The sequence below is a fragment of the Eulemur rufifrons genome, chromosome 1, assembly GCF_041146395.1.
Source record: "Eulemur rufifrons isolate Redbay chromosome 1, OSU_ERuf_1, whole genome shotgun sequence".
Taxonomy (NCBI): domain Eukaryota; kingdom Metazoa; phylum Chordata; class Mammalia; order Primates; family Lemuridae; genus Eulemur; species Eulemur rufifrons.
Genome location: NC_090983.1, coordinates 13,995,286 through 14,013,367, shown reverse-complemented (window position 1 = coordinate 14,013,367; position 18,082 = coordinate 13,995,286). Strand labels below are relative to the sequence as shown.

At 35.0% G+C, this 18,082-nt stretch overlaps 1 protein-coding gene across 2 annotated transcripts in view; it reads left to right on the top strand.

Moving 5' to 3' along the window:
• Nucleotides 1–17,056, top strand: part of ACSL3 (acyl-CoA synthetase long chain family member 3) — a 58,520-nt gene extending 41,464 nt beyond the window's left edge. For both annotated transcript variants that reach the window (XM_069466879.1, XM_069466878.1), the window contains 6 exons: nucleotides 2,168–2,340; nucleotides 3,991–4,065; nucleotides 5,399–5,590; nucleotides 7,005–7,119; nucleotides 8,387–8,544; nucleotides 14,322–17,056. In XM_069466879.1, coding sequence (XP_069322980.1) covers nucleotides 2,168–2,340; nucleotides 3,991–4,065; nucleotides 5,399–5,590; nucleotides 7,005–7,119; nucleotides 8,387–8,544; nucleotides 14,322–14,479 — 871 coding nt within the window. In that variant the 3' untranslated portion in view covers nucleotides 14,480–17,056. The remainder of the gene's footprint in view (nucleotides 1–2,167; nucleotides 2,341–3,990; nucleotides 4,066–5,398; nucleotides 5,591–7,004; nucleotides 7,120–8,386; nucleotides 8,545–14,321) is intronic.
• Nucleotides 17,057–18,082: the final 1,026 nt, after the last annotated feature.

The following is an 18,082-nucleotide window of genomic DNA, read 5'->3' as shown; positions in this document are numbered from 1 at the left end:
TCAACTTTTGAAGCGCTGGTTGTGCAATGTGTGGTCAGACGTTGTCGTGGAGAAGAATCGGACCCTTTCTGTTGACCAACAGGTGTTGCAGTTTTCAGGCATCTCATCGATTTGCAGAGCCTACTTCTCAGATGGAATGGTTTTGCCGGGATTCAGAAAGCTGTAGTGCATCAGACCGGCAGCAGAGCACCAAACAGTGACCATGACCTTTTTTGGGTGCAACTTTGGCTTTGAGAAGTGCTTTGAGCTTCTTCTCAGTCCAACCACTGAGCTGTTCTTCTCGGGTTATCGTATAAAATCCACTTTTCGTTGTACGTCACAATCTGATCCATCAAGAAATAGTTCATTGTTGTTGCATACAAGAAGAGAAGACGACACTTCAAAATGATGATTTTTTTGATTTTTCAGTCAGCTCGCTTACAGAGCTTTTTCACCTTTCCAATTTGCTTCAAATGCCGAACAACCATATAATGGTCAACATTGAGTTCTTCAGCAACTTCTCGTGTAGTGTTAAGAGGATCAGCTTTGATGATTGCTCTCAGTTGGTTGTTGTCAACTTCTGATGGCCAGCACTGTGCTCCTCATCTTCAAGGCTCTTGTCTCCTTTGCGAAACTTCTTGAACTAACACTGCGCTGTATTAGCAGTTCCTGGGCCAAATGTGTTGATGTTGCAAGTTGTCTCTTCTGCTTTATGACCCATTTTGAACTGGAATGAGAAAATTGCTGGAATTTGCTTTGTGTCTAACATCACTTCCATAGTCTAAAATAAATATAAAATAAACAGCAAGTAATAAGTCATTTGCTAAAAATATAAAGGGAGAAATGTGCATTAAAATGATATATAATGTAACCACATTTATTTGAGAATATATTCCAATATCAAACGGCAAATTTCAACAATGCTAAAACCACAATTACTTTTGCACCAACCTAATACATTGTATTAGGTGTTATAAGTAATGTAGAGGTCATTTAAAGTATATGGGAGAATGTGTGTAGGGTTATGTGCATATATGCCATTTTATATAAGGGACTTGGGCACCCAAGGATTTTGGTATCTGCAGGACCAGATACTGAGGGATGACTGTATACTGGCTTTGGAGAGTTTGTTAATATTATTTTTTTAAATGGTCACCATTTAGTTTTCACCTTTTTCAAAGTTTTTTTGTTTGTTTATTTGTGTTTTTTTAAAGAATGCCCTGCCTTTTTTGATCAAGGTAGTATGCAGTCTTTTTTATTAGTGTATTTTTAGAAACATATCAGTTAGATGTTTGAATTTTTTTTTTAATGCCTCATGGATAATTTACTAGATTTTCTAAAACAAACACTTCAAAACTTGAATTAGTGAAACTTTAAAAACAGCTAGATTGATGATATAAATATGTACACATTTCTAATGAAGTTAAAGCAAAAAATTAATTTGACTTTAATATATTTTATAGATACAATAGGATTATTCAGCATTAATACATAATAATATGTATTATATTAATGCTATATATGGTATATAAATAATGATATAAAACTAATTGCTCTGGCCATAAGTGAAGGGTTTTCCATCACTATACAAAATTAAACCTGACAGTTTTCTAATTCAAATATTACTTGAAAAGTTCTGTGTTTTTGTTGTGGGTTTTTTTTTGTTTTTTTTTTTTTCTGAGACAGTGTCTTACTCTGTTACCTGGGCTAGAGTGCAGTGGCTTCATCATAGCTCACTGCAACTTCAAACTCCTAGGCTCAAGCAATTCGCCTGCCTCAGCCTCCCAAGTAGCTGGGCTACAGGTGTGTGCCACCACGCCCAGCTAATTTTTCTGTTTTTTGTAGAGACGGGATCTCGCTTTTGGCTCAGGCTGGTCTCAAACTCCTGGCCTCAAGCAACCCTCCTCCCTTGTCCTCCCAGAGTGCTAGGATTATAGGTACAAGCCACTGTACCCTGCCTTGGAAAGTTCTTAGGAGGAAACCATGTATTTTTTACTTTGCTGAAATTCTAGAAATTAAGATTTAAGTAGTGGGTCAACAGAATCTTCCAAATGGGCCATAAGACCTTGGATAAATCACTTAATCTCAAAATCTCGTATATCAAAATTGGGAGATTAGTCTAAATGTTTTGGAAAATCCCATTTAGTTTTAAAATCCTGTGATTCTCTGTTCAATTTTTTTTCTTTAGCTTTGTTTTCCGGAAAGTTCGAAGCTTGCTAGGTGGAAATATTCGGTTTCTCTTGTCTGGCGGTGCTCCACTTTCTGTAACCACCCAGCGATTCATGAATATCTGTTTTTGCTGTCCTGTTGGTCAGGGATATGGACTTACTGAATCTGCTGGGGCTGGAACAATTACAGAAGGTTAGTGTTGTCCATGAAATGGAGCGTCCATCAGCGGCTGGGGTGCAACTCCAGGCACTTTTTTGGTATGAGCTTTTCCTGCAGATATATAGAAGAGTAATTAAGGTGTTTGTGTCGCAGAATAATGGTTAATTCTAGGTTCTGTGATTATTGATATTATAACAATTTCTAGAGTGTATTAGGTGCATCTATGGTCAATATTTCATCTAGAATAGTTTTTTATATTAAACTGTAATATGTAATATTAAAAACTTTTAGCATGCTAGAAAAGAAGCTTTAGTAACAAGCATTGACTATTTTGTATACATTTATTTTCTCACATTGGTTATTTTTTTATGTAGAAAAATTAAGGTGTTTTTGTCTAGTTGTATAAGTAAGTTTATGGGGATCTGGGTAAGTGTAGAGAGAAACTAGATTCAGGTCTAGAGAATATTATTACGAAAGTTATCATGGTGACATGGTTGAGGAGGGGATCCACCTCAACCACGTGGTTTCCAGATGAATTACATATTGCTTCCTGTGTCTCTTTTATAGAAGAAAGTTATTTTGCTTTCCACTAGTAGATAAAGCTTTGTATGCTTCTCCTGCTTGTATTTTGTAAATACTGATAGATGCTAAACCTTTTAAGTCATCGTTTTTCCTTCTTATTTTGAGTGCTTCTGCGTACCATTCTTATGCCAGATTTATTTGGCAGTACTTTTCTTTATTTTTCTGCTTTTCATTTATCTTCTGTATATTTTATATATTTTTCAAAGCTGCTTGTAAGTCTTGTTTTGCAGGAAATAAGCAAGCTTAAATACATGCATGTGTGGTTTGTTTCTTCTGAGGATCCTTAATTTCTTCTATTTTTAAGATTCAAATTGAATGTGTGATTTAATTAGTAACAGTTTGTTTTAAATAAAAGTCTTTGACGTGTTAAATATCAACCTTTCATTTTTGATATTTGAATGATGTTTGAAGAGGAAACATAATGCAGTAGTTAATTCATAATAGTGGAGGGTTCTTCCCTCAGATCCTTGAAAGCTAACAATCTTATTCTCCAGCCTGGTTCTGAGCTATTACGGTATTAATTTTAAATATGGCATGATAGCATAAACTGATGTGAGGGAGGCTGCAGAGATCTTTCTTTGAAATGGTTATATGTGGGAAGACTGGAGAGGTTTTTTTGTATTGCAAACCTATGAGGCCTGATAAGAAAGTGGAATTAGGTATAAACCATTGTACTGCATCATCTTTTAAGCTAAGGACTACAAACTTAGGAGTAGCTGCTTAAATGAGTGAAGTGGCCCTGATGTAAGGAAATATGATGGGTGAGGATTCTGGGGGAACTGGAGCAGGCGTACCTATCTAACAGAGGCTGTTAGTTGTTGCCGTGCCTGAAATGTTGGCCTATCATTGCTGGAGAGTTCACATTTATATGTAAAATTTCCTGATTTTTTAAATGGTAATCATTAATTCAGGTTTTAGAAAACCTCAGGGTGGACCAAACAGTACGATTGTGCAGTTCACTAGTTTGTTTGTGACTTATTTTAAGGATTCTTTGGGGATATCTGAGCTTTGGGATGAATCATCATTTTTGGTAATTTAGAAAAATGAAACAGTTTATTAACTACTTTTCTCAAATACTTTTTTCCCCCATTTATGTCTTAGTGTGGGACTACAGTACTGGCAGAGTGGGAGCACCATTAGTTTGCTGTGAAATCAAATTAAAGAACTGGGAAGAAGGTAAATTCAACCACATAGCATTTTTATAATTAATATTAAAATTTTAAAATTAGATTGTACTTCATCTCCTTCTTTATCTTATTTTAGAATATAAACACCCAGAAGTTCTCATTGTTGTTCTTTATAGTAGATATTTTTTTATCTAGAGCTACATTAATTGCATTTGTTTTATTCATTTCAATGATGGTTCTGAAGAATTAGAGTTGTTTTTATTTTGCCTATTATTTTATTATATAAATGCAAATAAGAATTATGGCAAAAACTTGAGAAATGTGCTAAATGAATAATGTCAATAAGTTAGGAGTGATCATAACTTTGTTTTGTAAAAGCAAAATTAGAAGCTTCTATGAAGCTGGGGATTTTTACATGTTTTTCCTTTTCCCAGAGGGTGTTAACCTGGAATTATCACAGGAAAATTTTCACAGTTCCGTAAAAGTCTGTTGCTTGTGCCATTTAAAATACTAATCACTTTTTAAAAATTCATTTGATCCTATTAAAATGTGCAAATCATCTGTGATTTATTGGGATGCATGTTTCCTCTGTACAAAGTAAAGATAAAGATTCTAAGGCTCAAATGTCATTTTTCAGTTGTCTTTAGCAGAGTTAATGAAGATGTTCAATAAGTTTAAGCTGGGAGATTTGTTCTCTTATTAAATGCATGACTTAATACTTGTATCAGTTTATTATTATGATATTTAAAACTCTATAGACTATTTTAAACAATTTACCTCTGTAGTATTTGTAATTATTTTACACAATGAGTGGAGAATGTTGGATTTTTTTTTTTCCTGAAACAGAGTTTTGCTCTCTCACCTAGGCTGAAGTACAGTGGCGGGCTTCATGGCTTCTCTGCAGCCTTGAACTCCTGAGCTCAACCTATCCTCCTGCCTCAGCCTTCTGAGTAGCTGGGACTATAGGCATGTGCCACCACGTCCAGCTAATTTTTTAATTTTTTATGAGACAGGATCTCAGCATATTGCCCAGGCTAGCCTTGGACTCCTGGCCTCGAGCAATCCTCTTGCCTTGGCCTCTCAAAGTGCTGGGATTACAGGCATGAGCCACCGTTCCTAGCCAGATGTTGGATTTCAGAGTGTGATTTTTTTTCCGGAGTAGTAGTTTAAAAGCATAAATGCTTTTGGTTAAGCAACTGAAATTTTGCACCTGTTTTTAAGTTGATAAACTTTGTTCATTCCTAGTGTCTGCCTCGCTTCCTTTGGGAAGCTCTAATTGGATTAAAATAAATGTCCTTATTTAGAAACTAATAGTTTCAAATTTTCATGTGTTGCATATAGGGATTAAAATATTGAATTAACTCCGAATTATTGTTTATTAGGTGGATACTTTAATACTGATAAGCCACATCCTAGGGGTGAAATTCTTATTGGTGGCCAAAATGTGACTATGGGATACTACAAAAATGAAGCAAAAACAAAAGCTGATTTCTTTGAAGATGAAAATGGACAGAGGTGGCTCTGTACTGGAGATATTGGAGAGTTTGACCCTGATGGTTGTTTAAAGATTATTGGTGAGCCATCTAATAATTTTTTTAAAGTGAACATTTCTTAAATAGTTTTATACAAGAGGTACAATGTATTTACAAAAGACGTTTATTGATGTAAGTATATCTTTATGTAATGTTGGCATGGGCTGTTGCATCAAGCCTGGAATATAAAAATTTTTAATATGGACTGTGGAATTTGAGGCTTGACATGTTATGAGGTCTCAAAAATGGTTCAACAACAGTGGTATTTTAAATTACTTAGTCATTTTTTTCCTGTTTGTATAGGAAATACTCATTTTTGTGAATTTTTTGACACCTAGAGATTATTGGATTGGGCTCTCCTGTCTGAACTGTGTCCTTGCCTTGCCCAAGAGAATGAAGGAAAGCCAGGCAGCTCAAATACTATGACCTATGTGGGGTGAAAAACACCTTCCTCTTCTTCTCACCCTTTTTTTCAGTTAATGGCATTTCTACCCCGGTCATGCTAACTAGAAACCTGGGAAGAGGTGAAAGACTCTTCTCTTCAGTCAGCTCCCACACCTATTTCATAGCCCACTGATTGATCTTACGAGAGATATTCCTTGAATTCATACTCTTCTCTCTTTCTCTGTCCCTCTTGCAATGATTGTAGCTCAGGGCTACACCTTCTGCCACTCTATTGTGAAATTCCTCTCTGTTGCTATGCTTTCTGCCACTTAAACACACCCTCTCACTTCTACCATGTGATTACTAAACACTGTTTTTACTGGATCACTTTCTTACTGTAAACCTTTTAATGGCTCCTAGAAGCTCAGTTCAGGGTGTCTCAGTTACATGACTGCTGTTCACTTCTCCACCTCCATCTTCAGTTGTTTCCTCTTCCTCTATCCCTCTTCCTCTGTGCCACTGAAATTCGAACCGACATGTTTCTGGCCTTTGCCAGTGCTGTGCTGCTGCTTGGCTGCCCCTCACTCTTCCATTAAGGTGCAGGCCAGGGCTTACTTGTAAGAATTCTTTTCAAATCTAGTTCGGAGAGTCTTAACACTTAGCACTACCATATTGTATTGCGGTAATATGTTTTTGCATTATACGTCTCTCCAGATAGAATGTGAACTTGCAGATGGCATTGAGTATCTTCTTCACCTGCCTGGTATTAACAGATACTAGGATCTTATCTATTCAGCAGAACATACCCGAACCCCTGACATATCGGGGTCCTGTAAGCAGAAGCTAATTGTTTTTCTCTTAAGAGAATGTATTTACTAGTACAAATATTAGGGCCTAATTTTATTATGTACTTTTAATTTTAGCATAACCATTAGTGCTTAATTTAGCAAAGTTTTAAATAATTTGATGGCAAATTATGTAGGGAATGGCCAGTATTTATATGTGTTAAAGGTGTTATTAATACTAATGTTCTCAATGTTTTCCCCTCCCCACCTTTGTTTGTTTTGCACAGATCGTAAAAAGGACCTTGTAAAACTACAAGCAGGAGAATATGTTTCTCTTGGGAAAGTAGAGGCAGCTTTGAAGAATCTTCCACTAATAGATAACATCTGTGCATATGCAAATAGGTAAGAAAGTGGAATTCATGCTACTTTTACTTAAAACATTTGGCGTGTTACAGGGATTTCTTCCCTGCATGAACATTCTTTGTAAAATTATCCCAAGAACTCTTCCTTCTTTTCTGTTATCACTGGGAGCAGTCTCCTCCTCATTATAGCCATTAGCTGACTCATTCCTTGTAATGCTTCCCCTCATCATCTTTCTCTGTATGCCTGTTTTCTCCTTTACTTCTTGCTGCAGTGTCCTATATGGTTAGGAGGTAAAGAAAATAAAATCTTGCTTCCTGCAGCTTTGGTATCCCTAGCTACCTGTCTCTCTGCATGGGGAGCTTCACAGAACCACTCCAGGGGAAAGGGGAGTAAAGAAATGTCAGTGAGCAGTACACTGTTCAGTACTTACTTCTCCACTCTGAACTTGAGTCTACTTAGGACCCTGGCCAGGGCCAGGGGCTCCCACCTTAAGCTGTGTTACACTATGGCCTAATACATAGCATCCCTAGCCCATGATGATACAGAGGCAGCTGAGAACCTGTCTACAGTAATTGACAATTATTATGGGAAAAGAAAATCTGGTATCAGAAAAACCAATTTAGAAACAGGCTTTTGAGTACAGCCCATGTTAAAAATGAACTACATTGATTTATAAATGATTCTGCCCTTTAATTCTCCATTTAGTATTCTCTTTAGTGATGCTACAGTTCTGGATTATACTTATGTGATGGTGACCAAAACTATCCTTCTCTTCCTGTGCAGTAGGCATTTTTTCAAGTTATTGTTTTATGATCTTTAAAAAAAGTATCTGCCTTCATTGGGTGTACTCAGTGTTCCTCTATAAACAAGTTCTCATGGTAACAAAAGCAAAAATAAATATAATCAAATTATTTTGATGCTTTAGATGCAGTTTTTAATTATATTTTAGTTTTGTTTAACCTGTTGCCATGAGTTACTGATTTTTTTAAAGATGAATTTTCTAATATTTGTAAGTTTCTTTTAAAATGTATGCATGGCACTATTCATAATAGTTATGTTTTCTTGAAATTTATCATGAAATGTCAGATTGAGGTTTATTTAACAGTGAATTCTGCCAAAGCATTGGAGCATACTATGAATCAGACAGCAAAACTAGCTGTTGCATGAAATAAATACGCCAGTACCAAGTGTGGTACGTGTTTTTTAAAAATAGTAAAGAGTTAATTACTGTCATTGTAATCAGTAACTGTAGTTAACATAGTATACCATTTTGTTCCTTATCTAAGTTGTCCTTTGTGTATTTCAGTTATCATTCTTATGTCATTGGATTTGTTGTGCCAAATGAAAAGGAGCTAACAGAACTAGCTCGAAAGAAAGGACTCAAAGGGACTTGGGAGGAGCTATGTAACAGCTGTGAAATGGAAAATGAGGTACTTAAAATACTTTCTGAAGCTGCTATTTCAGGTGAGTGTTCTGTTAAACTGATTCTAAGAACTGAGACGGGAAGAGAATAGTTAGATCCATTTAACCTGTTACAAGGCTTAGGGCACATTTCCTGCTCAGAAACCATTTCTGCCATTAGTAGATGGAAGAAAATATACTTAACCGGTTCTCCAGTCAAGACCCCTCTCCAGGAAACACAAATCATCTGCTCCCACCAAACTGATGTACATGTATATTGGATGGTCTTGTCTCTGCAGCTTTTGTTTTCTGGGTTGGCCCTTTCTTTCCTTATCTTAGCTGTTGCTTAAGACCCTGCTGGTCACACTAGCCCTCGGTGAACCATCCAAAACTCGTTTTGGAACTTTATACAATGTTAGGGTACAGGTACTTGATTGTACTAATGTCCTGTACTTGTTTTTTCTTTTGGTTCAAGACTAGTTTAATATTGTTGCTTTAATAAAAACAGCTATGTTTTTTGAGTCATCAGTATTAAGTATAATACAAGCATACATTTGTATTCTTCTTGGGATTGTCATAAGGTTATAAAAAAATGTAAATTTACATTTTAAGTAAATGGAATCATTATTCTGGTCCTTTATTTCAACATTAATTGTGTTTTGTAGTATGTTAGCTTAAAGATAGTTTCCATTTTTAGGTAACTTAAAATCTTAGACCAATGCTAAAATTGTTTTAATTAATGGATATTCATTAGAAACCTGCATCATTTCTAAATAAGGTAGAATACTGAAACAATAATTAAGTATAATTTTAGGTTCATACTCTTACTAGCTTATTTTTGTATATATTGTAACAGCTTTTTTCATATAATTAACATACTATACAACTCATCCATTTAATGTGTACAATTAAATGGCTTTTAATATATTCACCAAGTTGTACAACCATCACCACAGTCAGTTTTACAACATTGTAAGAGACCAAAGAGACCGCACACCCATTAGCAATCACTTACCATTATTCCCGAAACCGCCTGTTCCTCAGCAACCACTGATTGACTTTCTGTCTCCATAGATTTGCCTATTCTGCAGATTTTGTATAACTAGAATCATAGAAGGTCTTTTGTGACTGCTTTTTTTCACTTAGCATGTTTTCAGAGTTCATCCATGTTGTAGCATGTATCAATACTTCCTTCTGATTGCCAAATAATATTTTATTGCATGGATATATGCCACATTTTGTTTATATGTTCATCATTGATGGACAGTTTGTTTCCACTTTTGGCTATTAAGAGTAATGTGGCTGTGAACATAAATTTTTGTGTGGACATGTGTTTATTTTTCTTGAGTAGAGATACCAAATTGGTGACTCATATGTTAACTTTATATTGAAACTTTTGAAGAATAGCCAGACTGTTTTCCAAATATTTTCCAAAATGGCAGCATTATTTTACATTCTCACCACTGGTGTATGAAGGTTCTAATTTTCCCACAGCCTCTCCAAGACTTCTTATTGACTGTCCTTGTGATTCTAGTCATCCTAGTGGATGTGAAGTAGTATCTTACTGTGGTTTGTGTTTCCCTAGTCGCTAACGATGTTGAGCATTTTTTCATGTGCTTATTGGCCACCATATATCTTCTTTAGAAAATGTCTATTCAGATCCTTTGCCCATTTTTTAATGATGTTACTTGTCTCTCTATTATTGAGTTGTATGAGTTCTTCATATATTCTTGATATAAGTCCATTATCAGGTATGAGATTTGCAAATACAGCTGGCTTTTTATATCTGTGAGTTCTGCATTCATGGATTCAACCAACTACAAATCAAAAATACTCAAAAAACAATACAACAAAAAAATTTAAAAATAGTAATAACTATTTACATAGCATTTACATTTTATGAGGTATTATAACCAATTTAGAGATGATTTAAAGTATATAAAGTATATAAGAGGATGTGTGTGTAGGTTATATGCAAATATTATGCCATTTTATATAAGGACTTGAGCATCTGTGGATTTTAGTCTCCATGGGAGTCCTGAAACCAATCCCTTGCATATACTGAGGGACGACTGTATTTTCTCCTATTTGTGCGTTGTCTTTATACTTTCTTGATAGTGTTCCTTGAAGCACAGAAGTTTTTAATATTTATGACATGTTTTGATCCCCTTCTCATTTCTCTCTGAGTATATTCTATAGATGCTTTCTTTGTGGTTACCAATGCAATTAGATAAAACATGTAGAAGTTTTAACAATATGTTTTAAACTGACACCAGCTTCACTTCCATCTCATATAAAAATTCTGCTCCTTTACATTCCTGCCCCTTCCTTTGTTATTGATGACATCAATCACCTTTTTTATTGTATATCCATTAACATAGATTTATAATTACTTTTTATGCCTTTGTTCTTTAAATTCCATACCAGATTTAAATGTGATTTATGCATCTACATTACATTACTTCAGAGTTCTGTATTTCCCTATGTATTTAACTTTACCAAGGAATTTTGCAGTTTTTTTGTGGTTTTATGTTACTGTTTACTGTCCTTTTGCTTCAGCTTGAAGGACTCCCTTCAACATTTTTTGTAGGGCAGGTCTAGTAATGATAAACTCCCTCAACTTTTGTTTGTCAGGGAAAGTCTTAATTTTTTCCTTCATTTTTTGATGGACAGGTTTAGGTTATAGTATTCTTGGTTGGCTATGTGTGTGTATTTTCTTTTAGTATTTGCAATGTATCATCCCTCTCCTTTCTAACCATTAGGCTTCCTGCTGATAGTTCAGTGGGAGCTCTTTTGTATGCGATGACTCTTTTTTCTCTTGCTGCTTTCAAGATTATTTGTGGCTTTTGTCAGCTTGATTATGAATGTGTCTTGGTGTGGTTCTCTTTAGATTTATCTTAGTGGAGTTCTTTAAATTTGTACCTCCCATTTCTCTCCTCAGATGTAGGAAATTTTCGGCCATTATTTCTTCACGTAGGCTGTCTGCCCTTTTCCCTTTCTTTTCCTTCTGGAACTCCTATAATAAATGTTTTTTCCACTTGATGATGTCCCATAAATTTCTTAGGCTTTCTTCATTTTTCTTAATTTTTTTTCTTTTTACTTTTCTATCTCAGTAATTTCAAGAGTCCTATCTTTGAGTTCACAGATCCTCTCTTCCACCTGATCAAGTCTGCTCTTGATCCTCAAGTGAATTTTTCAGTTCATTTATTGTATTCCTTAGTTCCAGAATTACTGTTTGGTTCTTCTAATTTTTTTTAAATCTCTTTGTTAATATTCTCATTTTGTTCATGTATCATTTTTTTGATATTGTTTATGCCTGTACTCTCTTTTAATTCCTTGAGCATCTTTATAACTGTTATTTTGAATTCTTTGGTAATTCATATATCTCCATTTCTTTGGGATTGGTTTCTGGAGATTTGATCTTTTTGACAGTCTTTTCTATTTCATTATTATATCTTAACTTTTGCTGGGACTTTAGCATTTGGAAAATCATCTACCTTTCTCAGTCTTTGTGGTCTGGTTTTGTATTGGGAAGACTTTCTCCAATCAGCGCTGCTAGATTCTGGTGCCATTTCAAGCCTTTTCTGAGGATGTATCTGTCCTCTGGGTTTGTGGGTATAATTGAAGAGGTTTGCCAGTTTCAACTCAGGAACTCCCCCTGTTGCCTGTGATACTGTGTCTCATTGGTGCTGTAGTACGTTATGGCACTGGCCTGCCACCTAGTGTCTCTTTGTGATATTGTAGCCTCTGGTGTATTTTTGTCACCTTTGTTCTTGATAGACCCCAACCTGGTGCCCTATTCCTTTCAATGTTTTAAATTCAGGCCAGATAGAAACCAGTCTCTCACACCCCGGAAGTCAGAACATTACATGTATGTTCCGCTTCTTTTCTTTTCCAAGGGGTAGTCAGAAGTCTGGGTTTTTTTTTTCCCTCTCTCTCTGCACTGTGCTGAGGGGAGGGGCTCTAGCAAGTGAATGCTGTGTATTTTTCTACCAGACTTTGATGCAATTGGTTTCATACTGTCCTGGAGTGCCTGAACCTCTTAACTGGTTTCTAAATTTCTTACATAGCCAATAAATAGGTCTGTATATTTGTTAAATCTGTGTCTCTAATGGGGGAAGGAGGGACTGAGTTTTCCTTTACTGACGTCTCTCCTCCTTAGCACATTTCTTTTGTATACTATTATGGTGAGGCGTTCACTTGTGTTTTCTTTTTAGATAGCCTACCGCTTGAGAGCAACAACTATTTATTCATTTTTGTATTTTTTAAGAATGTATAGTGTAGCACTTTACACTTAGTCATTTTTTTCAATAAGTATTTCTTGGCCAGGTGTGGTGGCTCACGCCTGTAATCCTAGCACTCTGGGAGGCCTAGGTGGGTGGATCGCTTGAGCTCAGGAGTTCAAGACCAGCCAGACTGAGCAAGAGGGAAACCCCGTCTCTACTAAAAATAGAAAAAATTAGCCGGGCATGGTGGCACTCACCTGTAGTCCCAGCTACTGGAGAGGCTGAGGCAGGAGGATTGCTTGAGCCCAGGAGTTGGAGGTTGCTGTGAGCTAGGCTGACGCCATGGCACTCTAGCCTGGGCAACAGAGTGAGACTCTGTCTCCAAAAAAAATAAGTATTTGTTGAATGAATACTTGAAAAGTAAGTCAGTCCTACTAAGGACATAAACTTTTTCAAGACTACATCTTCCTCTTAACGTCCCTTTGGATGCTTTCCTTTCCTCCCTTCCTCCATTTGTCTTAGTACGAATCTACTGGCAGTGTGTTAGGAACACGATGGTGAGGAAGCCTCCTGTCTCCATGTAGCTTACAGCGAATATCCTGGTTTAATGACAAGATTCTCTTTAAACTTTATTATTTTTTAATTTCTGAAGTAATTGTACTCTTTATAATAAATTCAAGGAAAACAAATGGGGGTAAAGGAAAAAGCAAAATTCCCTCTTTTACTTTCTCCTGGATCCCAGTCCCTAGAGGTGCATGGTTTTCAGCTTTGTGTGTGTTCTCCTCATTCTATACATCTAGATGTATTTAAATTTATCTAGCCTGTGCTATAACTTGTGGGTTTTTTTTTTTTCCCTAACAATATGTAGTTATGCACTGCATGATGATGTTTCAGTCAATGACAGACTGCATATATGACAGTGGACACATAAGATTATAATACCATATTTTTACACTACCTTTTATATGCTTAGCTATGTTTAGATACACAAATACCGTTGTGTTACAGTTGCCTACAGTATTCAGCAGAGTAATATGCTGTACAAGTTTGTAGCTTAGGAGCAATAGGCTATACTCCACAGCCTAGGTGTGTAGCAGGCTATTCTATCTAGGTTTGTGTAAGCACATTGTACACTGTGATGTTCACATGATGACGAAATCGCCTAACAACTCATTTTTCAGAATATATCTTCTCTCTTTAAGCATTGCATGACTGTATTAGATACCTCTATAAATCTAACTCACTTTTAATGACAAAATTTTATCCCATTTTGTGCTTATATTGTATTTAACTCATTCTCCTATTGGTGGGGATTTGTTAAATGTTTTTTTGCTATTATGATTCTCATAAATCTTTTTTTTACTTATGCTAGTATTTTTGAGGGATAGATTGCTTATTTATTTATTTAAAAATGCTAACCTCTGTATTATTCCAGTTTTAGTACATGTACTATTGAAGTGAGCACGAGGGATAGATTGCTTAGAAGTGAGATTTGCGGACCTTTTGTTGGTTGTGCATTTTGATAGGTACTCAGAGACTGGGAGAGTTACACTATTTATTCATTGTATACTTTTAATGTCTTTGCCCTTTTTTTTTTTTTTTTAATAATTTTAGCAAGTCTGGAAAAATTTGAAATTCCAGTAAAAATTCGTTTGAGCCCTGAACCCTGGACCCCTGAAACTGGTTTGGTGACAGATGCCTTCAAGCTGAAACGCAAAGAGCTTAAAACACATTACCAGGCGGACATTGAGCGAATGTATGGAAGAAAGTAATTATTCTCTTTTGGCATCTGTTTGCTACAGTGAGCTCAGATCAAATAGGAAAATACTTGAAATGCCTGTCTCAAACTGTGAGGCAAACTCCATTCCTCATATTAAATCTAAAATGTTATTTCTCATAACATCACCATTTTTAACTGACAGGATTAGTAAAATATTAAGACAGCAAACTTGTGTCTGTCTCTTCTTTCTTTGACCCCTCCTCCAGTTTACTTTACCACCTATGTGCTTGTTAGTATGAGAATTTTTCCGAATCATATTGAGGAAACAGTGATTTTAAAACCTCAAGTTTTTAAACATGATTTATATGTTCTGTATAATGTTCAGTTTGTAACTTTTTAAAGTTTGGATGTATAGAGGGATAAATAGGAAATATAAGAATTGGTTATTTGGGGGGCTTTTTTACTTAAGTGTATTTAAAATACAAGGGTATTGATGTGAAATTATGTAAATTTCAAATGCTTATGAATCAAATCATTGTTGAACAAAAGATTTGTTGCTGTGTAATTACTGTCTTGTATGCATTTGAGAGAAATAAATATACCCGTACTTATGTTTTGAGAAATTGAGATCTTGTGAATATATGCCTGTTAGTGTCTTCTTTATCTATTTATTTTTTATTAGGAAAAAAATAAAGTTTGGTTGGTGCTGCATGAAACAAAATAGGAGTAGAGGGTTATGGTTTAATAGTAAAGGAAATAAACACAGCAAATGTAGCACCCATTGATAATTAGTCTCCAGTAGCTTATTATCAACATGTTCAGTGTCTTCTATTTAGCTGTTAAACTAGGAATATATCTAAATTAAATGGAAGCAATTCTGAAAGTTAGGGTAGAATTTAAAAAACAGAGGTTAGAAAGTTAATCTTTATTTCATTGACCATGTGTACATTGCGTTGTCTGTATTTATGAACACAGTCATGAAAAATTATTCTCCAAACTCTTATTCTACTTTTAGTCTAGCTATTTAATCATATATATCATTTCAAAATTAGGATTTTTTTTTTTTATAGTTTACACTGGGGGGATGGTGTGTGTATGGGTATGTGAGAGAGAAGGGAGGGAGAGAGAGGGATTGTCAGGGGTGGTAGCTTATTAAAAAAGCACCTTATTCTTTCTGTCGTAATCTTTCTACACTAGAAAATGAAATAATTTAGAATGTGTTTGATACTGGAATTCTCACTAAGATACATGAGAATTTAAGTAACTGTACAATGAGGTGAGTTAAGATTTAATTTGTGGGTTTTTATGTCAGTGTAGAAGTTATTTGTGATTCAAAAAACACTGTATGATACATAGTATTTTTATATGTATTGCTCGTCTTTTGTTATTTCTGGATTATCAAGAGTAATATTGCTCCAATTAAGATATGCTCGAATCAGGACTTAAAAAATCATAGGCACTACATTTTTTCATTTCAGACTAGTTATTTTCTTGATTCTCAGTTACTTTAGGCCTCAAAAGGCAAAATAAATAAATATATATGAAAAGATACAGACATAGGTCTGGGTAAGATAGGATGCTGAGAGAAGCCAGGACCTTGTAGGTTTTGGTCACATCACAAATGTTATGTCTGGAGACATTGCAATATAGTATTTATTTTGTGTTCAACTTTTCTTGAATTCTTGTATATTTGTATTATGTTTAAATGCTTTTCTCTTTGTCATAGTTTAAATTTTAATAGTAGTTGGGATAACTGCCAAAAGGAAATAAAAATATGAAAGAAAGTAAATGGAACTTCTCTATATCAGGATGCTATGATCTAAAAATTAAATCAGAGTAGGTGGAGAGAATTTGTTTCTGATGCTTTGTCTTTACAATAGTTGTTTGCTTTCAAATGATTAAAAAAAAGGTATTTAGAAAGAAAAGCTTTAATGTTCCACAGGAGAGATACTGATAATTGTGACTTGAAATAGTGTCAGATGAATATGTAGCTTATCACTGGTCCAGAGTAAAAGTTGCTTCTTTCCAGAAACATCTAATGAGGCTCTATATCTAGTTCCCTTTGCTTTCTCACATGATTAAAGTTTATAATTCCTTTCAGTCCTAAAATAGCAGATGCCTGGTATCAAATGTCACAGTAGAACATGAAATGAAATAATTTCATGTCCCATTTCAAACAAATTTCTCTGTAAGCCAAAAAATCTTTAGTGAATAACAAAAAAACCTTTAATACTGCTTTCAAGGAGAAAAAATTGAAGGAAACCATGCAACAATTACTATATCATTCTGTTATATAAGAAATACTGGTTTAACCAGGAGATATTTGGGGAGGACAACTTTAAGGAATTTCAAAGTAAATTGCTAAATCTAATATGCATATGTGGAAGTAGGATATGGATCCTAACAGAATGGTTCCTAAGAACCATTTTTTTCTGGAAATAAGTTATATGAAGAATTCTTTTTTTTTTTTTTTTTGAAGAATTCGTAAACATTTCATATTGTAGTGAGTTTAGCAGTTTATAGCACATGGACTGGTGGCCACCTCCATTCCTCCTTCCACTCCTTCCATCCGCCCACCCTCCGATATTTGTCTTGGCTTAAAGGTCATTAAGAAGTTTTTGCTGACACAGAACAAAACTGAAAGTGGTGTCTACTTTCTAAATACTACTTTGCTTTTAAATAGCAGAGTTTATATCCGTGATGTTCTCTAAAGCTTGTACGTTTTTCAGCAATATTTAAAAATAGACTAACCTGGAATAACTTTTTATTTACCACTAAAATACTCAAGATTTTACAGTTTTTAAATAATAAGTCCCTGTGCTACAACTTTAACACGTTTTTAAAAATCTGTGTGGGTTCCTTTTTTAGTAAGAATTATGTGCATCTGTGATGTTCTAAATGGGGATCCACTTTTCAACAGTGTACGTATTGGACCACACTGACATGCAATGCATCCTTTCTACATGTAACATTGGTTATTTACTGTGAGTTCATTTCCAATGTATTCTTGGTTATTGCTGTTTTCTGCCTGAAAATGTGTACATCATAAAGAAGCTACATAGCTACATGGTATGGACTATTTTTTTGTAACTGGACATGAAAGTTTGAAGAATAAAGATATGTAAAAAGTTTCTGATATTAAAACTAATGGTTTGTTTTTTTTTTTTTTAAAGAAAATCTCTCCCCATAAAAGTCAAATTTTAATTGACATTCCTGAAATACGTGTTGAAAAAGTAGTTTGGGGAATTTTCTTCCCTGTCCCTGGCCTAGCCATCTATTTGAAGGGAAAGTTTTTATTCTAGAAACTCTGTTATTAATCTCCTTTGTTTCCTAATGTTCTTGTATTCTAACTTTGCCCTAATCCTTTCTGAATTCTTCCTTTTTCATTTCTCCCTTTTGGTTTTGACTGCACAGAAGGCTGTGCTGTCAGCATTTTAAAGGCAGTGCTGATAAAATGTTTTCTACACTTAAAATATTCACATTGCCTGAAGTCTTGAGAAGGTCAGTTAAAATTTGGCATCAAAATTTGTGGAGTAGAATCTGCATCATAGCAGCAATAAAATATATAAATTCTGTGCTAATATTTAATCCAATGATTGTGGGAAGAAGAGTTTTAGCATACCGTGGTATCTCAGAAACTAATCCCTCCCTGCCT